At 37.6% G+C, this 21,954-nt stretch overlaps 1 protein-coding gene across 2 annotated transcripts; it reads left to right on the top strand.

The window, feature by feature from the left end:
• The first annotated feature begins 272 nt into the window (after window positions 1-272).
• Window positions 273-21,654, top strand: AGTR1 (angiotensin II receptor, type 1). Of its 2 annotated transcripts, none has more exons than XM_009585816.1 (2): window positions 273-364; window positions 20,238-21,638. In XM_009585816.1, the coding sequence occupies exon 2, from the start codon at window positions 20,291-20,293 to the stop codon at window positions 21,368-21,370; it is 1,080 nt and encodes a 359-aa protein (XP_009584111.1). In that variant the 5' UTR covers window positions 273-364; window positions 20,238-20,290; the 3' UTR covers window positions 21,371-21,638. The 2 variants fall into 2 exon arrangements, with proteins under 2 accessions (XP_009584111.1, XP_009584110.1); XM_009585815.1 differs by lacking the exon at window positions 273-364 and adding an exon at window positions 4,072-4,190 and having other exon boundaries at window positions 20,238-21,654.
• The last annotated feature ends 300 nt before the right edge of the window (window positions 21,655-21,954 follow it).

Raw genomic sequence — 21,954 nt, 5'->3', positions numbered from 1 at the left:
AAATTTGCATGATTCACTTCCGGCCATTTCTATATTTCTGCAAACACGCTGGAATTAGTAAGATGTATGGTAATAAGTGACAGCAGGATTCTGTCCAGAGCAGGCTACAGTTCACTGTAAATTTCCATCACTTCCATAAGTAGCAGTACTTGTTTTGATTGTTTTGTGTTGCATAGCATGGACAGGCTAGTAAATGGGCTCAGTACAATTACAACCCCCCAAAATGGATGAAGGTAAAGAGGGATTTTTGCTTGGAGGGGTTGGGGATGTGTGTGGGGATTTCTTCTCTTTTCACTTGCATGAACCCACACCGCTAACATGATTAGATTTTTGCCTGAATAGGATTGAGTATGGCTTGAAGCAGGTGATTACCACTGTGCTGTAGAAGGGCCCTTCTAGCTCTGTTTTAGTGTCAGACAAATGTTTCACACTCCTGACTATGGGAGTCCATTTTGCTTGTTGCCACCGTAATCTTTTAAATTACAGCATCTTTCAAAAATATGAAGTGCCTACAAATTAAGCTTTTGCTCATGTATTAAGAATTTTAACTATATGCCTTTCCAGCAGGAACATGGTATTTCTGTACACCTTTCCTCTCTACAACTTGAACTACATAGGAGAGAAAAAATCAGTTACAGCTATGGAGTGCTTCCTAGTTTATGTTGCTAAACTGAGAAAGCAAAGTGGTCCTGTATGATTAAGAGAGGGAAGACACATTTATCATTAAATTTGAATATAGTTGGTTTCATTCTCCACTTACTTTTGTCAAGGTAGTAGATAGAAACAGAGTTATTTCTTACCCTGGAGGGGAACAGAAGTGGGCCCATTTCCGATGGTGTAGGGTGTCCTGCCTTCCTGCTTGGAAACAGTACCATGCTAGGGTTGGACAGCATGTGCAAACTGCAACTGGAAGTTGCTGGTTTAAAAGGCAGTAAATACCAGCCTGAAATGCCGGTATCCACAGCACTGCAGAAGTAAGGAGGGTTCTGCCTTTCAGTTTAAAAATGTCACAACTCCACAACCTGCTTTTTACAGTTCACTTAGAACAAGAAGATGCATGATTTGTGTTTGTGTTACCCACCGAATTAAGTATCTGAAAATGTATCTCATTTCTTTTTGCTATTTGTAGTACTATAAAAACAGAGGCAGATGCAGAATGTAAACATGGTGATTTATTTACACTTTCTAGAATAATTCTGTGGAAACACATGGACTGTGTTTGCAGACATGGAGATGTGTGTCAGAGTTAATTGCATTAAAAATTTTATTTCAGATAATGGGCACTGACTTCATTTTCCTACACTCCTAAGTTTTCTGCACTGTGGTAATTTTATCCTCTGTGTTTGTTAAAGGAATACATTTAGGTAGTCCTTTTCTCTAGCACTGCGTATGGTTCCTGACTACAGCTCCAGTAATTAATGTGGTAATTTAAAGTTACATCAACTACAAACTCTCATTACACTGTCCTAGTTAAACTCTTGTTTATGCAAAAGTATAATATTAGTTGAAAACCTTTTAAGCAGTCACAAATTACTCTTGTTTGCTCACTACCTCTCCTTTTTCTCTGGACCTTCTTGAAGTTCAGAAGCTACTAGTGTGACCAGGAGTATTCATAATCTTTCCTGTGGCTATTACTGCCCAAATTTTAGGGCATCTTATCACACTATGAGAATTGTTTCTGAGTGGTTGGCATGAATTTCTGTTCCCCACACTTCAAGTCTCCTTTTCTGCTGTTGTGAGTTCATAAAAGGTCACATTCTCTCTTGAGTTGGATAGAGAACATGGATATTCATGCATTATTTTAATCAAATACTACGTCTGACTCACATTACATGGTTAGTCTTGTGCTTTTTTTAGCTGAATTTAATGGTTACCTTCCAGGAGACACCTCAATAAGAGGAGAAATAGACTAAAACTTAATTTGGATGTGTTACACCTAACACTGAGTTGGGGAAACAGGTTATCAAGATTCATCGGTACATGAATAGATCTACTTGGGCAGTATATTAAATATGCCAAAGAAAGAGGCCAGATGGCTAAGTCAGGGGAAGGGGGGTGGGCAGCAAAGCAAAATAAACCCCTCACCTATTTGTGACAGGAATGCTAGCAACCCAGCAACATATCTCCTCTGGCACCCAAAGTGCTAATGTGAAGAGAGGTCTGAAAGTTTAAACAAAACCACCACAGTTGTTTGCTTAGCTATAATGAAGGGGACTTGGGCAGTTAAATGAAACAGCATAGGTTGAGTGAAAGAGACTACTGATTTGACAGGGAATAGGATCAGACCTGTCCCAACAAATGACAGAGCAGAGAAGAAAAAAGGAAGTGAAATGAACGCTAGCCTCAAAATTAATCTAGATTGCAATGCTAGTTAAAGAGTAATTACACATCAAACCCCTTGCAAATTCTTGGATCCACTGATTTTAAACCATCATCTCTCTCCAGAAAGAAAAGTATAATCTCAGAATCCTTTCAGAATTGCAAGCCTGGTAAGACTTACAGTTTACAGCTGCGAGGACTAGGTCAGGGTATAGCCTGGCCACTACAGGCCCATGGTGGTCTACTTGTATTGTAGGCTCTATTGCATGTATAGCTAAATCTCTAGCCTTTGGGTAATCTTGTTTCAGTTTTTAAGCCTCATCTAGCTTACTGCTGATATTTGTGCCTCATGCTCTCAGTTGTGCAACAATTCCATCAGAAGTGCAGTGACGCAGATGATGTATTCCACCACGTGTTCCTCTCAAATATTGATGAACAATTTTGCAGTATTCTTGGATAGCAGTTCTGATTTTTGGACAGTTCATCCTAAGGGAGACTATGGTATTTTTAAAAAGTTAGCCTCTGCATTTTTATGATCAGGGGTTTGAGAACCTAGGTAAGAGAAAATTGCAGAGCATCACAAAGAGAAATTTTTAGAAATCTCACGGAATTCTGAAGACAAAATGGAAAATGTGGATCATTTATGAAGAGAGGGGAAAGTGGAGGGAAGACTAATTTTTTCTTTTCACTATTGTAGGCTTAGTTTCCACCATGCTAACAGGAATAAACAGGTTGCTATTGGTGAGGATTGAACCTCAGCTACTTATCAAGACATGATGCATACAGGTTCCACTCTAGGAGTGTGATACTATTTTCCAGGTGAATAAGAAAGCAGTTCTGGAATTAAAATTTTATGTAAAGTTAAAATTTTGGCATGTATACACAAGGTGAGTTCAAATACGTCGGAGAGTTTTGGGTAGGTGGCAACATAGTTTACTCTTAGGGCTTAAAGGTATAGACCTCATGTATGAGGCTCAGCTGCAGCCTGAAGATCAGAAAGGCTCCAGCAGAGCTGTTTTCTTATATACAGCTACTATTGCACAGAAAGTTACTAATCACAGTATCATTTTCTGTCTCCTCCTTCTGGTTCTAAAAACCCTGCAGTGAAAAGCAAGCCAGCAAGCTTTTGCTAACCACAATATTTCTTTTAGTTCCCTTTCCATCAACAAACTTGTCTCTTAACATCACTTTCACCAATAGACAGTCATTGTACTCAGAGCACTTACCCCATGTTCTGTACCATCTTCTAAAACTTATCCTTTGCCAAAAAAAAATTTGACAGATGTACTCTAGAATATCTGTGTCATTTTTGAACATTTTAGGGAATTTAACAAATCTGACAAACGAGGGGAATTACAGTACTTGTACTTGATTTTTTTTTACCTCAGCTGTAACAAACAAGTGAAAAGAAGTTATCTTGACTGTAAGTCCTAACAGCCTTATCTGTGGCCTTATCTTCAGATAAATGATGGATTATACTAAAATTACTTTGAGCTTTCAAGTGAATTGCAACTAAAGGTAGGAAAATATCATGCTCCAAATGGCATGCTGTTAGTATTCTCTGTTGCACCATCATCTGAAAACTATAGATTTTGGGCTGTCAGGTGTCTTCTACAATTTTCATTCCATTTGGTTTTTGTTTGATAGCAAAACTGTCCAGGTATCCGCTATATAACAACGCTAGCTAGAATGCTTGGTTACTATTTGTGGTGTTTATCTCCTTTTATTGTAGTTGAGTAGCATTTCTCTTATAGGCACAGAAAATGGGTAATAACTGAGACGACCTCACAGCAGGAAGGTGAGATCAGATTGGCAATGCATCAGTGAGTGGCATGATTGAAGACAAGGTAAAAAGCAGGCTACAGGAAAAGGTAACTGGCAATATATAAAGAAACTGGTACTGAATTTGGGCAAGGTCAATATTTAGACAGTATTTCACTGTTTGAGGTGAAAGCTATAATTAGAGTTATGGCCAGAACAAAGAATGATTTAACCAAACGCCTAATTTCAGCTAATTCACCTATCTCTTTACTTCTAGGTCATACAAGTTTGTCAGTTACTAATGGATCGTTGGCTAGTGGAATCTAATAACCAGTAGATGAAGTATAGGAACAGAAATAGAAAACAAAACAGCATTCCTGAGTCCCCTCAGTTTTCTGAAAATTGAGAGGGATACACTGAATGACAGTACTGTGCTCATTTCTAGCTCAGAGGGACCCATGCAAATAGTAAAACATTCCAGAAAACCACTGACAGCTGTACTTTTATGTTGGGGGGCTTACGCAAGGGAGAAATACGCACTAGTTGACTTCCCTAAAAAATGTTCTGTTGGCAGTTATCCTCCATTTAACCCTGCTTTAGCATCAGCCCAGCCTGGCCAGACCCTTTGCTTGAAGCAGGCAGCACATAATGTGCAAAGATGCAGCCTGAACTTGTTTATTAAGGAACTGTGTATGCCCCTCCCAATCCGAGTTTCTAGAATGTGTTGCCTTTTCATTTTTTTCTTTATAAACTCCTATTGGTTTTCATCTTTTCTCCTTTCTCCCCTCATTCTTGTTACCCAAGCCTAAAAGTTTATAAAATTTTCCTTTTGTCCCCCCTACGAGGTACATTGGGCCCAAGAGTTGGTCTGCTACCACTCAATTTCTGGCAGTTGCTCAGGATTTCCTCCCTCCTCAGGTTCTTTACTTAATGCACAACAATCAGAAATGGAAAGCACAGGGCAGGAATCAACACCTAGCTCTGCTGTTAGATTTCTGTCTTTATTATTTTCCTCTTGGCTTTGTTATTAGCAGCTTACCATAACACAACTACAGTTTTTCTTTCTCAAATCAGTCTTTATTTCAGGTAAAAGATATTTCTTTACCATGTGCTTCCTAAAAAGCACTTCAAAGGAAAAGGGTTCAAAAATATTTTGCCTTTAAATACATCTTATAATGCTGTTCCATGTTCTTAAACATACCATCAAAAAAATTCATGTCAGTACAGGACAGCCACACATACAAGCATTTGCTCAGCTCAATTGGTAATTTTCCTAGAACTAAAGTAAAGCTCATGTGGCACCTTTTGGAGGGCACAGTGCTACCCTTTCCAGGCATCTGCGCAGTTATGTTTGCTTGAGAACCAGGACTGCACTTGGTTCAGGATGCACTGATTTACAGCTTAGCTCGCACTCTGGCTGTAACAGCCTTCTTGATTTTGCTACGTCTGTTGCTGGTCCTCAGTACCTGCAAGGATCGTCTCAGAGCCAGGACAGTAACGGGAGTTCACTAGTGAATTTTATTTCAAAATGGAGCAATAAATTTTACTTTGAAAAAAACAGGAAACAAGCTGTACAAATTTGGCAGAACATCTATTTTGGTATCATTCTATTAAGTGTGCTGCCTTCCAGACAAAGCACTAGGGATCATAGTATCTGTTTTTTTTCATGGGCGATAATACCTTTCACACTGACATGGATTAAGGTGTCTATATTTGACCTTTCATTCTCTTTGATTAACCCCTTAGCACCTCACTAGTCCAATTGACTTGTACAAAAATCACAGATACATTGCTTGTCTTTATATTTGGCTGCTCAAATTTTCTTATAGTCCTGATAATGATCTGCCCTTAACAGGAGTTTTGTGCAAGTGAAAGCACAATTGAGCCTCTATGTTTTCCATCTTTTACTTACTAACAGTTACAATGATACTAACTTCTCTTGGGCTTAGCTGCATTACCATTTTAAAAGACTTTTTTTTTGTCTGAATAAACTCTTGTACTTTACCATTTACTCATACTGTTTTCCTTCCTTTCTGCCTTTGGTTCCCTTTTTCTGACCCTAATGAGGTATTCATTAAGAAGCCTCCATGCTGATCCTTTGCCTTTAATCTTTTAACTTTTCCCTCCAGGCTGTTCCTAACATTCTCATTTAAGGAAGAAAAGTCTTTTCTGAGGCGTGGTGTGATATTTTCCCACTGTAAGGATATCTAAATTAATTATATAAAAGAAAAGTAATCAAGTGTCTCAATCAGACACACTGAACCAAATCCTGTTACTTACTGCTGAATTATGACACATGGAAGACAAAGCTTCCTCTGAATGAAGGTGTTGAAATCTAATGTCTATTTCCTTGCATAGAAATCCACAATACATTTGTGGATTTTGCTTCTCCAGTAAGACAAACACTATTTTTCAGCATGAATTCAAAAGAAGGAAAAAAACCCAAACCAAACCATGTTCAACGTGAGGTTTGTTTTCCCCAGAGCCATAATGCTTTGACTAATGGGAAGTTATGTAGAAATCACTAGCCATGGTATTGGAAGTATAGTGATAAAACTTCCACATTAGTTGGTTTAGTTAACATGACAGATACTTCAGTGATACTGCTATGTCTGTGTCCACATAGACATAGACATGCTGCATCTGCATGTGTGCTTGTTTTTCAGTTAATGGTTTCATTCAAGGGTCACTCTTAATGTTAAACTTAATGGTTTCATTCACTCAAAGCAAAAGCTTCTATCAGTCACTTTAACCACATTGGTGATAGGTAAGAAACAGTGATGTGATTTGTTAGAGGTTTTTAGAGAGGGAAAGTCTTTTTAGATAACAATGTGCAACATGAACTACTCTTAGCCAACTCGTCTAATTGCCATTAGATTAGAAAGTGGAACACCTCATTTGACAGAGGTCTCTCCATTTCTGGAATAAAAGCAGAGAATTTTAAGTGTTTCTTTTCCTCTCCCAGTTTCTGACAGATAAGCCATTGTTGCAGATGAAGATATTGCTCTGCACAGTGAATTTCTAAAACTTGTTATTCATTAATTTACACTTGCCTTCTATTTTTGCAGGGGGAGGGTGGTGGTGGCAGGGGGAGGTTGATGGTGGCAGGGGGAGTGAAAAAAAAGCACATCCTGCAGAAGGGACTGCGTATTAAGCCTGTAGAGCTCTTAGGTGCATCATGGCTTCACCCTGGTGATTTAGCTTAATGGCAGGAAAATGTCCTTTTGAGGATTAACATATACGTAAGGCCTCACACACATCAGAATGTTTCCATGCATGTCAAAATGTTACCGATCTGCTGCACGACCTGAAGCAGATTTATGTACGTAAACTCTCTTGTAGCACCTTTCTTACTGTTTGACAAGAAAGTACAGGAAGGCAGTTCCCTGTACCAGAAAAGTAGAAGTAATATTATCTTGCAGAGTTCATTGCTCATCATGTTATTATCTCACTTTTAACTAAGGAAAGTTGTTCAGGAGCTTAAGTTGCATACATAACGTTAACTTCTGCCTCTGCGTCTTCTGGCTTAGCAGAAGAAAAGTAACGGGACTGTGGGAGAGTAGGCAAATGAGACTGTGGTCTCTGAATAAACTAAATTACCAGGACAAAGCAAGGAAGCCTCTATTTGGACTAACCTGAAATTCCACAAAGAAGTCCTATGATCTCCCATCTTTGTCTACGAAGTTACAAGCTGCGTCCCTTACCCTTCCTCTTGCAAACATCTACACCTAGAGGAAGTACCAGAAACCTAATTAAAACATCACTTTTAGTAATTTTATACTGGTAACACCACTGATTTTGAGTTGCGTTTTTCACAGTAAAGCTGTAAAACAGAAAAAGGCCAAAGAACTTACACCTAGATTCAGAAAAATCCTTTTCTCCCAGAAGTAGGTGATTTGTTCATGGGGCAACAAATGCAGCTTTGACCTTTCAATTCTATTTTCGATTGCGATCTCTGCCAGTGACGGAGAAGATTCTGACAGTGATTGCATATTGCTGTGGGCATGTCACTCATACATTAACCATTTTAGAACATTATAATTTCTAATTCAGATGCATGAAATCCCATTTTCTGCTAAATTATGAACAACCACTAGTATAACCAAGAGTTTAAACTTACGTAAGTTTTACCTGTTCTGACCCAGAGACTGGTAAGTGTATACTTACTGACCTCACTCAGTATCTGAGTAGATTGTAATACCCCTCTTATGGCCAGTCCTTATCTGGCTATACCGATTTTTTTTTTTTTTTTTTTGTCTGCCTTCCTATAGTAATACTTATTTTCCATCCTTTAATGACACATGTCATTTTGTTATTTTAACATTCTTAACAGAATTTGGGAGACATTTTATCCTTTACCACATTTTTTTCTCCTGGACCAAAAAGCAGAAGGGGCCCACGTTTCACAACACAGTGTTTCATTTCACACACATTACATTGCAGTACAGCTACCTGTAATAAACTAAAAGGTATAACCATTTACCTTTGTCATTGGCTCATCTCAATTAATAAAAGCTGAGAGTGTGGAGAGTCTTCGTCATGGGAGGCAGGGGAGTCTAGAGGAGAAGTGAACCGTGTATCTGTTGCTTCCTCACAGCTGCCTGTGGGAGTAGCACCACGTCCCTGTAGAAAAAGAATCTGTGTTGCAGAAATTGCTCTGTCTCAGAGCCATGTTAAGCGATGCACATTTCTAATATTTTAGGCTTCAAATTAAAATACAACGTGTTGGAGTTTTATATGCTGCAAAATCTGTGAGGAAGAGCCAATACATACACGTGTCCTCTCATGTTCTGGAGTCAGCAACACAGTAACAGTTTGTGAGCAAGGAATCCCCATCAGACACTAGTATTTTGGGGCTCAGTTCTACAAGCCATAGTCTACGTGAGTAGCTGTTACTCTCAAGGCCCCAAAACATTACTTACATATAACTGTGATCATCAAATGATAAATCCCAGAATGCAAATAACAACCTCTAAAAAGGCAAAGATTTCATTCGACTCCCAAAAGAAAGATTTATGTAGCATTCCTGAGATTACTAACCTCTCACTCCTTTCTGCTGTAAAAATAATTTCCATATGCTGTGAATTTTCACTGTGTGTTCTAACAAAAGAGGGGCTAATTCTTCCTTTCCTACCAACACTGGTGCATCTGATTCTTTAAAAGCTATGCGTTTGGAGTCCTTAGCAAACCCCAGCCTTCTTTCCTTTATCCATCCAAGGTGTTTCTCTCTGCATCCTCCATATTGCGCGTGCCCTTAATATCATGCTTCTTTGAAAATCACTATTCACACAACACCGAAAGAACAACAATCTACATGAGAGATTTCCAGCATTTGCCTGACCTTGTCTGTAGTGACCTCAGTAGGAGTTGCATCATCCCCTCCAGCAGAGGTAGGTTTCCCAAAGCTTGGCCAAGTTTTAGGAGTTTTGTAAAATCTACGTGGTAAAAGCATCTGGTAACTATGTGCTTTTTTAAGTTAGCAAAAGCAACTTCCTTCTTAGAACAGTCTGTGCCTTCTGCAGCAGCACTCTAAAGCATCATCCTTTCAGGTGTTCTAGATAACACAAATGCATCATTTCTGCTACTGTATCTTTGATATTTGTAGACTCCACACTTCCTTTTGGTTTTCAAGAAGTTGTAAAGATAAAAAGCTTGCAGTGGGAACCATGTTCTATCAAAAGTCTAGCCCCAGCATTGCTACAAGCCAAGTTTCTTAATGCCTCAGTGAAACTAGAGAAAGAGCAAGTGGCTAAAGTACAGACAAGTCAGCTGGTTTAATCACAGAATGAGATCATGCCAATAAGAAGAGAAATCCAGAAAACTTGCCTTTCCTTGAGCACTGGAGATGATCTCAGTTTGATAATAATATTGACACCTTTTCAATAGTTTTGAATTTCAAAATGGGCATAAAACCCCAAAGATGATCCTCAGTTCTACGAAGGATATTTATGTGTAAGTACTGCTTCTTCCTGTCAGAGCCAGTTCTGGCCTCAGCAATTCTTGGCACAATTGAGACGTCCAAGTTGCATCTCGAGCTGAAACTACTGTCTTTATAAATTCAGTTATTGTTAAAAATGAGGAAAGCAACAAGCTAATTGCCTAGATGTCTCTCTCTTGCTCAGAACATTGTCTCTTCCTTGAATGGCAGTAGAAGAGAAAGGCTCTGTCTTGCATTCAGAGCAGTTTGTGGAAATGGTCTTTATTCCCCCCAAAAGCCCACTCTCCAGGTGATAGCTACCTTCTGCTGGACCAGTGAAACCATTGACTAATACTGAGAAGATCTGGACAGTGAAACTAAGAACTCTTTCAGTGTTGGATGCACAAAGACATTCACTCCATCAAGAAATAAGAATGACTAGAGACCAATGATACTCCAAAAACAGCACGGAAAATGTCTTGTAACCCCTTACTAAGCTCTGTGTGCTTGAAATCACAGTAGTATAACACAGTATTTCTCCTACAAGCTGGGAAGGAAGAACAGTTGTTGTTACTACTGTTTTCGTATACTTATGGAGGCACCCACAAGCTTCAGTGAAGAAGGCCACGTAACCTTAAAGACAGATTAATAGGTATATGAAATATCCAGTAAGTCAAATTGTGATTTTATATATGATCTGAAAGGAGGTAAGATACCTCACACATTGTATCTGATCTCTGTTTTGTTAGAAGGCATGATAAGGGCTTTCAGCAGTGCTTTTTCTTTCAGTAAGGTTTTTTTCTCTCTTGCCTCTCCACAGCCTTCTTAATGTAATGCTGAAATACAGATCTGGATCAAGCCCAGAATTAATGTAAACTCCCTTACTGCTCAGGTTGGAGGAGTTCACAGTAGAAGCTTATGGTTCATTCCCGATGGAAATAATGGTGCCAGTAGAAATTTTAGGTGTGTGGTTCGTATCCAGGTAGGACGTGCACTGCTGTGTAATTAAAAAAGAGTACTTTAAAACTTCTTATTCCATGGAATAAGCTATCAGAATAGAAACTTAAAATTCATCAAATGATTTCACTCGCACTTAACAAACCTGAATTTGATTTCTGTCTTTTATTAAAAATGATCACATGGGGCACACTATATTTTATATAGGCAATTCCAGCTGCAATAAAGGAAATGTGTTAATCCATTCGTTTACTATCACTCAGAGAAAGTAACCGTGCAGCATGTAACCTTTCACAGCTCAAACTAATCTCACTTTTATTCGTTCTGGGACTCGATGGCTTAATTCTCGTTAACTATTGACTCTTTCGGGTACTTCCAAATACCCTAAAGATACTACATAACCAGGCATCAAATCTGAAGTTACGAATGTGCAGTAAGCCATGGATTCATAATAAAACAGTACTTTATGTTGTGTTGCCATTCAAAAATCTTTTCATGTCAATGCTGAAAATCCTAGAAATTCTAGTCCTACCATGATCTCAAATAGATTTATTTTTTCTTTCCTGGCATCTAATGTGCAGTAAATGGCATTGTTAGCAATGTGAGGAGATGACATGTCCCTGATAAGCAGACTTTAGGTTAGCCTGCTGATTATTGATCATGTTTATCTCCTAGGAGGGTGCCAGTCTTCCTTTTTGGTAAAGCTAATGGCTAGAACAGAGGTGCGAAAATCCATGCTGGATTGATGATGATAGTTAATGCCCTCATTTCGAAGTCTTAATATGTCTAAGTGTCTTCGGCCTGTTTTAGAAAAAGAGGCAATTCTTTATGCTGTCATATGAGTGACTGCCTCCTGCTGTAACAGTTAATTTTTCATATTTAAAAACTAATTCAGCAATAGGTTCAATAACCTAGATAAGGATAAGATGATATTTGTTCCTGTCAAGACAGAGCGACTGAGGTGACTGGGACAAGGGGATATCACACGGAGATTCACCTTTCAGACATCATCTTTTCTGAAGCTTAGCCTTTTGATGTTTAGTTTCAGAAGTACTGAACTAGAAGTATTGATCTAGAAATATATTTTACTTCGTTTATTTAATTATCTTTTCCGTTTTACTTTACTGCTGTGCAGATAATTTTATATTCACATCTCTTAAGGATATATAATACCTAAGACATATTAAACACCACAGAGTTTGCAACACATTCATGCAGCTTTGGTCAAAGAAAGAAAACACAGATTGCTCTGATGGATAAACAAGAAAGACAGACAAGAAAATTATGTGGAAAATCTAAGATACCTGGAGTATCGGATACACTGTCAAACCAGAACCAGTGATCTTAAAACCACCACCTCACTGATCTTCCCCAAGAGGTTAAACACACTGCATGTTGAAAATGGTTAATCCTTCAGTGTTTTGGCGTCCAGTTCTATATTTATTGAACCCAAGAATGTTTTTCCTCCCCTTAACAGCAGAGAAAACAAAATTATGTGGTATAGAGGAAAAGCACCCAGAAAACAATGTTTAGTTTTAAACCTAAACCTAGAGGATACGAAAAATGAAACCTATAAACTAAAATACTGAAACTTACACTCAACTGAAAGACTTTCGGCTAACCATAATGAGTACTCTGTGGATCGATCAGTCAAACTTTTGTACAAAACCTGCCCCCTAATTATTGCCATGCTAGCATTCACTAAACCACTAAGTTCTAGTGAGGTTGAGAAACTCTAGTGAAGTTGAGCAATTCTTCCTTGGCACTAACATCTGTGAGTAAAATTTTATGGCAATATGTACATCAGGATTTCCCAACTTCTGGGAAAAAACCATACATGAGGAGGAAATTGGTAGAGTTAACTTTGGCCAAAGAGCTAAGTAGAAAGCTCTTCAGAAGAAACATTTCCAATGTTTCTGGACTCTGTAAGTACTCCAAGAGCATATGCAAAAAATAGTCCAAGGTTTCCCTGCTGCTACATCTGCTAGAATTATAACTGTGACATTATTACACTGCAGGCTGTTAAAAAGCATGCAGAAAATTTGTCACATATTACATTGTAGTAGTATTAAGCATTTAATGTCCCAAAAAAGTACTTGGAAGATTTTATTCATCACTCCACAGCCCCATAAATGCGTTTTAGAGGTGGCCTTTCACTTACACCAATTTTTGCCACATCCGTTTCTAACACAAAGTCCTTGAGTGTGCTGACAAAAGATTAGTTTTCTTTATTCTGTGTTTTAAATCTATCCAAGTGCTTGCTAGTTTTCTACCTCTAGATATCTGTTCTATTCTCTCTAAGTACTCCTATTTTTAGCAGCTTCAAGATATAAACGTCATATGCTTGTACCCAAACAACCCTTAAGTGCATAGAGCTATGCTGACACTGTATAACCGATTTGACATAAATATAGGACAAGACACTGATAATTTCTACTTATCTGGCACAAGACAATATAGTTAATATCAGTTTTTTGGTTCTACTTTGCTCATCTACTAGTTTCAATAAAATAAATGTCACCATAACACTAATAACCTTTCTTCTCTATCTGGATTTAGGTAAATAAATAATTTGAAACAGAGTGACATCGTCATGCACTGACACTGTCCAAAGGGATAATGACAAACCTAGGTGTATTAGTAAAAGAGGCAGGGCAGGGGACTAAAAAGTGTTAAAGTGTATTCAAATTGTGAAATTGTTTACAATTCATGAAATATATACAGCACTTGAGGTCTAAAAATCACCATTTGGATAACAAAAAATGTGTAGGATCACATTGCCTTTCAATTTCCAAAAATCCCTTAAATAACTTTTAAAAAAAAAAAAAGGATTAAAAATAGTTCTGAAGTGGCATTTTCAACAATAAAAATATCTTCCTCCAAAAAGGAAAATACATGTTAGACTCAAGTTAACCTAGAATTACTTTCAAGAATATTCCCTGGCTGATATCTGGAGAAAGAGTTGTATGATTAACAACATGCCTACTTAGTTTTAAAATAATCTTTTAGTCTAATGAGTAGGTGTCACTATTTTTCCATCTGCATTTTTAAAGTAAACTATACTTTTAGTCTCCCTTTAAAAATATTCTTCTTAATTTTTCTCAAGAACTTTAGAGAGTTTAAGCTGCATATGTCCTTGAAAAAAAAAAAAAATATCAGGATCTTATTCCCTGACTTACAAGTGCAAGAATTGGACTGAAGGTTAGCAGAACCAGGAATGTACTAGAATAAAGGAAATTAGATATAAGCTAGTAGATACTAAAATAAACTTAAAATAGTTCACTTTGGTACATTATACTTGACATAAATGCAGAAGTTCAATGATAGGTATTTTGCCGTGTGTTTGCATCTTAAATAATCTTCAAGGAAGGGGATATTTTGAAAAGTGATTGAATAAGCAATTCTCTTATTTTAAAATAGGAAATACAGACCTCTAGTGGTCGAAATATTTATTATGTGAGTTAAACTTCAAAGCGATTTAAATGTCACTGTGCTTAACTGTGTTACTTTCCTTTTCCTTTACATTTTCCTCCCGCCCCCCCCCAATCATTCAAAATCACACTGTTCAGTCATTCCACAAGCATTGATTTTTCCCAGAGGAAAGAGTCCTTTCATCTGTCCTTTTCTCACATAAATTTTATGACTGAAACTGAGTACAGTTGAAAGATACTTGGGAAGTGAAGGGAAAATTAATGAGAGTAGTCTATGAAAACAAACAGAAGAGAGATGTTCATTCTTTTCAGAATAAACTATGAAGCCATCATACAGAAGGACAGACTCTTTTGAAGTACGCTGGAGGAAATAAATACAGAGAAGTTCTTACAGAGAAGGTCAGAGTACATAAACAGTTCACATTTACAAGGTAGCAATAACTAGTCCTCTGCTAGCACAAAAGAAGTAATAAGCAATTTAGAGTTTTGATGTTATAGAAGAACCAGATCCTAGAAAGATCACAGGCAGTTTATTTTCCGGCTATATAGAGCTAGCACAAATGAAGCAGACCCGCTTCAACTCTTGCAAGGGGAAAGCACAAAGAATCCACGTATGTGTTAGAGAATTAAAAAGATAAATACTTTACTCTAAAATAAAAAAAAGCAAACACCACAAAATTAACAGCAATTTCAACAGACTGGCAGTTGCTTCCTGAAAGACTGACCAGGAGGACAGCTATTAAACGAAAATGCACAGGCCAGTACAAGGTCCTGCAAATTCTATTTGTTCTCATGTCAGACCACCTCCTGATTCAAAATTGCAAAAGCAACAGCCAGCTTGACAGTTACTAATACAGATCTTCTGAAGCTTGCTTTCTGTTCTTGGTGCTCACAAACTGATGTACAGACAGTGTTCCAGTCCTGTACTGCCTATTGCAGTTCCATTTCAGTAATATTTTGAGTTATTGTCATTTGCCATGAAGTCAGATGCTGACCTCTGTGGAAGATAGTGGCAGTGATGACAGGAGGCCTATGCACACTGCAAGGCCACAATAGTTTGAATTACATGCCTTTATTTGCCCAAGTGTTTGCATTTCTCATACCCTCCACAATTCACCTATTAACTCTGGACTAAAAATACTTAGGAAAGCTGTGAGTGGGGAATACAGACTGTTAGAAGGAGCAGTAGAAATAAGAGCTAGGAAAAGGGTAAATCTATGGCTTCACAGTGGTACTGCTCAGGAGCAACAAGAAAGCAGAGAAGATGCTGAAGTAGGCATATGAAGTAGAAGAAATTATATTCATTAAGGCAATGAGGGTAAAGGGGGTTGTTCTGCTGGATAGGAAAAAAAAAGGCTGTGAAATAAAGCATGTGGAAAGTCATTAGTTTCTCAGCAATTACAAAAAGAAGACAGAAGAAATTAGGAAAGGGGGGGGGGGACACTAAACTCTCAAGATAAAGGAAAAGAGCTTTACCACCAGAAAGAAATAAATATAGCTAATATATTGAACATCCTGTTCCAAACATTTTTCAGCCTCTCTTCTCCCTGTGTAATAATTTTATATAAAAATAGAATGCATCATCCTCTTAAACATAGAAATATCTTCTCATTTGTAAGAAAAGCAAATAATCCACCTACCATCAGAAGAAAAAAAACCTGACATTACCTAATGGTGAGGTGGCTAAACTGTGGCAGGGTTGGTCAGCCTCAGTTTATTTAGTGTTTGACAAAGCAAATATCAAAACCACATTTTTGTTTAAAATCTGACTTGTGACACCTGCTTACCTATTTATAGCTGATGAAGTTCTCACAGAAAGCCACAGTCAGTGCTATCTTATCTTTCAGTAGGCAAAGTGCTGTTTACCTTGTATAGGCTCAGCATTCCTTGTTGTTTCCACAGGCAGTTTAATTAGGATGCATGTTCACCCAACAGAAGCAGTGAATGGAGTGGTAAATAATAGCTGGTAGAGCAGTCTGAAGCATTTCATTATCAGTGACTTATTATAATCATTGTAATTAAAAAAAATAAAAGGTCAAACAGGACAGTAACATACAACAGGGGTTTGCTGCTCACCAGATAATTTGCTTTGAGATTGATGTTGCCACACCATTCACAGTCACATCAATTCAATCCTCTTAGAAAAAGCTCCTTGTGTATCAACCTTAAAATGATCCAATTATCATTATGTTAACTCACGTCATTTGAGATGCTTTAAATGGAATTATCAATGTGCACAATTTCAATACTTGCATTTAACTGGCCAGTGGTTTAACCTGCTCGGGTAAATTCTGGCAGCATAAAGCTGTACCAGCCATCTATTTTTGTAACATTTTTAAACAGTAGAAGTATCTCCTTTGCATAAAATGTATATAACCATGATCCTGGGACAAGCATGTGAACTGTGGCAAGTGAGAATAACAGCAAAAATGACAGTGGTACAGAAAAGAAACCATTGCCTGTAAGATTTCTTACAGCTGCCCTGTCTCACCACTCAGCACTGCTATGGGTCTATGCCTTCCAAAACAAATGACTTTCTTCTCCTGTGTTGAAGCTTTTCCTAGTGCTCTAAAGTTACAGATGTCCTCAGGGCAGCAGATCTACCTGAGGCTAGCTCTGAGACTTTAAAATTTCCAGGAAATTTAAAAATTCAGCTTGGGATTAGCAGTGCCTTCCTCACTGTGCTTCAAATGTAAGGCTCTTACGAGGTTCATTCTCACAGCAACATTCAAACTGTTTTCAGTTATACATATAGCAATCCATATATATTTACACAAAAGCAACCCCTTTATGTATTTCTGCTTCCTTTTCATTTACTGAAAATAGTGATGGATTTCTTTATTTATTGATTGTAATTCCTTAGTATAATTTAAAACTGATAACATACCAAACATCCTTTGCACAATTCCACTGACTTCAGTGTTACACCAAAACCTTTAATTCCAGAAGGGTTACAGTCTTACACAGGTAAATTGAAGTATCGTACTATTTCTTGACCAAATTCCCGATTCTTTGTGGGAATTGTTCTGCCTTTTTTACTTCCCAAGCACTCCAAAATAAGCTCAGGGAATTCAATACCTTAGAGGGCCAGACACAAGTTTCCCAACTAAATTATTTTTTGTTTATTTTAACACATTTCTTAAAACATAATATAATCATTATTACACTTTCTTGAAAGTACATATGCTATTAATTACATCAACTAAAGCTACTACTGGCATGAAAAAGTACAGGCCACCATGTGGCAGAAAAGGGAAATTGGAAGTTAAACGACGAAACACACTACACTGAAGGGGTGGATGAAGCTGCACAGAAACAATCCCATCGAAGGGGGAGTTTTCACCATCAGCTACATTTGTCTTAGCCACTGAATCTGCCAGTTAGTACACACAGAGCAGGATGCACTTGCCAATTGGTTCATCTAGTCATGGAGAAAGGTCTTGCTCAGCTTTAACTGGGCTCTGATCTACTTTACTGCAAGTCTAACTTGCAGTGGTGATTTTCTTAGCAGAGCCTTCACTACAGTTTCTTACTGCTAAGTTCTGGACTGTAATCTCAGCGGGTATATGAGTGAGCAAAGGCTATGACAATGAATAGACCATGCAGCACCAGCATGTAGCTGGGACAGGGCAATATTGCCAGACCTTGATGTTTCAGAACCTATCAGTTATTGTCAAATCTCCTTGGGCGCTTTCACAACCAAGGGGTGAGATAAGAGGATTTCTCTTGAAATCTTTTTATTGTGTTCTGCCTGTCCTATGGATAGCATGACCTTCCACAGAGCCAGACAACACCATGTATTCTAGATCTGGCACAGTTTGAAAGCCAGGAAGTTTTGCTCAGGATGTATTACAGTGCCACATGCAATCAGAATGGCATACATTTGTTTGTGTCAGCTGTATTTGCTTAACTTTTTAACTTCTTAAACATGGCAAAAATAGCTGATGTCATTTTGAGGCATCTATACCAACTGAGGCAACAAGGCTAATTCACAGAATGAATTGGAGAGACTGGGAGGTGTCTCATTGTGCATCTTGACAAAGGGTTTTTTAGTTGCATTTAACTAGGTATTCCAAACTTGACAGAATTATCAAGAACCTAAATCTTGAAATTACTCTGCTAGCTTTATGGAAATGAATCAGCTTATTAATGCAAACATATAATAGAACATAAGCTAAGACAGAGAAATATCAAGTCTTTTAAAAGCTCATAAATTGAGTGCCAAAGGGTGACCTTGCTCACAAGATGCTAACTGCAATCCATATTCTGGATTCAGTTCCTGACTCTGCTTCAGACTTCCTGTGTGGGCTTTGCTGAGACATATCTATGCCTCACTTCCCTATTAAAAAGACAATCCATTTGGAAAAAGGTTTGTTTCCCAACAAGAGCATGTCAAACACTTAACAGAGTAGCATTCTGCCCTTAACAGGAACGTCAGTGCTGAACAACGCAAGTAATGAGCAACCACGTCCGTAACAACAAGGCCCGTATTTCTATAATGATAGGTATCTTTTCTTTCAGAATGTATCTGTTCTGCCCAGGGTCTTAAGGTGTGTATATTTATCTATATAAAAATGACTAACATTTATAAGGGTTTTGTTTGTTTGTTTGTTTTAAAGCCAATATATTTCACGTAATCTGTGTTTGAGGCAGCACAAGTTAGGTTTTGCTGACAGTTGTTGGGATCCTGCAGACAGCAATAAACACTACTCTGCAATAATAACTATTGATTTTTTATTTTATTTTTTAAAAAATCTCCACTATTTTTGAGGAAAGACAATTTGTAGACTCTGGAAAAGATTTAGTATCAGAGTCACTTACAGCATATTATCTGCTTCCTAAAGTCATAAGTCATTAATAAGGAAATCATTCTTGCAGAACACACAAGCCCAGGCAAAGCAAACAGGTGCCCTGTAAAGGAGATTTCATACCATTTCCATACACTTAATAAGGTCCAGAAATATTTTTCATACACTGAGACTACACCTTCAACTCTTGGATACATACATTTTTTCAGTAACTGAAAAGGTAATGTGAATGTTCCCCCTTGTACCCTTCTTAAACTCTTTCTACAGTTACTAATGTGCAACAAATCAGCATGTCTGGATTTTCACAGGTTTTTTTTTTCCTCACTAGTAGTTAAACACCATAGTTCTAAGCCAGATGGGGAGCCTGGTAAGTTCTGAATATTTAAGGTATTTATGGTACAACAGAACACTAGGTTGTGTGAGTATCTTCATCTTTCTCTGTGATGTAAAAATTGTCTCAAAGAATTAAGCTTAATGAATAGAAAAAAAAAATTCTAGTGATTTACATCAGAGATCAAAATGAGTACCTAATCTGAATTTACTTATTTTCTTAATGCATTACACTTTGTATTTACAGAATGAACTGGTATTCAGAGTGCTTAAATGTAGTTTCTGAGATATCTGAATATCTTTGCTTATTAGATGTATTACCTGTTTATGGGAAAAAAAACCCTAAAGACTCTCCTGAATTTAGAGTTATCTGCTCTTTTGAGTCTCTTATTATTTTTATGACATATGTTCACTAACCAGTCTTATTTTACATTGGAACCTTGTTAATTGAAAGAAGTTTGTTAGGTTTCATTTATGTTAAAAAGAATCTAACGATGTACAGCCAACTTCTAACATTCTTACCTGTGTTTTATTCTGCAAACAAAGTCTATATTAGAATAAAAATTGGTTGATAAAACACTTGAAGATGGCTTATTTTTAAATTCAAAGACATTGACACATTGTGTTAGACACAAAAGCTTGACATTTAATTGAAACTTTTTAAAAATTAAATCCCTGTAATGAATAATATTTCCTCCTCTTTTCCCCTCCTAGGTGTGAACTTCATATTTTCTCCCTGAAACTAGGTTACAGCTGAAGAGATCAAGATGGTCCCAAATTACTCTACCGAAGAAACCGTTAAAAGAATCCACGTCGACTGTCCCGTTTCAGGAAGGCACAGTTACATCTACATTATGGTTCCAACCGTTTACAGCATCATCTTTATCATAGGCATATTTGGGAACAGCCTGGTCGTTATTGTCATTTACTGCTACATGAAATTAAAAACAGTAGCCAGCATCTTTCTTCTAAACCTGGCGCTGGCTGACTTGTGTTTTTTAATAACTCTGCCACTCTGGGCAGCCTACACGGCCATGGAGTACCAGTGGCCTTTCGGCAACTGTTTATGTAAGTTAGCATCAGCGGGGATAAGTTTCAACCTGTATGCCAGTGTGTTCCTCCTCACATGCCTTAGCATTGACCGGTACCTGGCCATAGTACATCCAGTGAAGTCCCGAATTCGACGTACCGTGTTTGTTGCCAGAATAACTTGCATTGCCATCTGGCTTCTCGCTGGTGTGGCCAGTTTGCCCGTCATCATTCACCGTAATATATTCTTTGCTGAGAACTTGAACATGACCGTCTGCGGTTTTCGGTATGACAACAATAACACAACGCTCCGGGTCGGGTTGGGTTTATCCAAAAATTTGCTGGGCTTTTTAATTCCTTTTCTGATCATATTAACAAGCTACACCTTAATTTGGAAGACCCTGAAGGAGGCGTATCAAATTCAAAAAAATAAGACTAGAAATGATGATATTTTTAAGATGATTGTGGCAATAGTATTTTTCTTCTTCTTTTCCTGGATTCCTCATCAAGTGTTCACTTTTCTGGATGTATTAATTCAGTTACATGTAATAACAGACTGCAAAATCACTGATATTGTGGATACGGCTATGCCCTTCACCATTTGCATCGCTTACTTTAACAACTGTTTGAATCCTTTTTTTTATGTTTTTTTTGGAAAAAACTTTAAAAAATACTTCCTTCAGCTAATAAAATACATTCCACCAAATGTTAGCGCACATCCAAGCCTAACAACAAAAATGAGCTCCCTCTCATATCGGCCACCAGAAAATATACGCCTGCCCACTAAAAAGACTGCTGGGTATTTCGACACTGAGTGATGCGTTTTGCAATATACTTTTTTTGAACAACCTTGTGAACGAAGCAGCAAGAATGACAAAATTCATCTGCAGTCCTGAACATCACAGCTTACTGCTCATTACAGAAACATTAGATCACCTCAGAGAAATCATACTGTAAAGATATAGCAGTGGCCTTTTATTTTATATTGTGAAGAGGACTGCTTGGTTTTCATTTTGTTTCTTTGCTGAAAGCAACATAAATGGTGGACAGGCATGTCAGAGTTTCTGTCAGCATCCTGCCGTTTACTCAGAACTACAAAAGAAGGATAGAGAAAACACCCAACTTAAGTTCAGAGATCTTTCTAAAGGAAAAGCTTGTATAAATTACATGAATTATGAAGGACCTGTTTTACACATACATAAGCTATTCCAAATTTTGTTCAAGGAGCTGATGGAGCTACACTGCTTGTTTTGTTGTTGTTTTTTTTTTTTAATGACATAAATGTCATATCATTACATTTGTAATACATTTTCAAATATATGCTATATATAGAGGCCCAATTTTAAACTTGAATGGAAATTTAAGGTCCTTGAAATTGGTCTCATTCTGATTTGTGCTACTA

The sequence above is a fragment of the Fulmarus glacialis genome, unplaced genomic scaffold (assembly GCF_000690835.1).
Source record: "Fulmarus glacialis isolate BGI_N327 unplaced genomic scaffold, ASM69083v1 scaffold2769, whole genome shotgun sequence".
NCBI classification, from domain to species: domain Eukaryota; kingdom Metazoa; phylum Chordata; class Aves; order Procellariiformes; family Procellariidae; genus Fulmarus; species Fulmarus glacialis.
The sequence above is the reverse complement of the archived record's forward strand: the minus strand, read 5'-3'. Positions and strand labels throughout refer to the sequence as shown.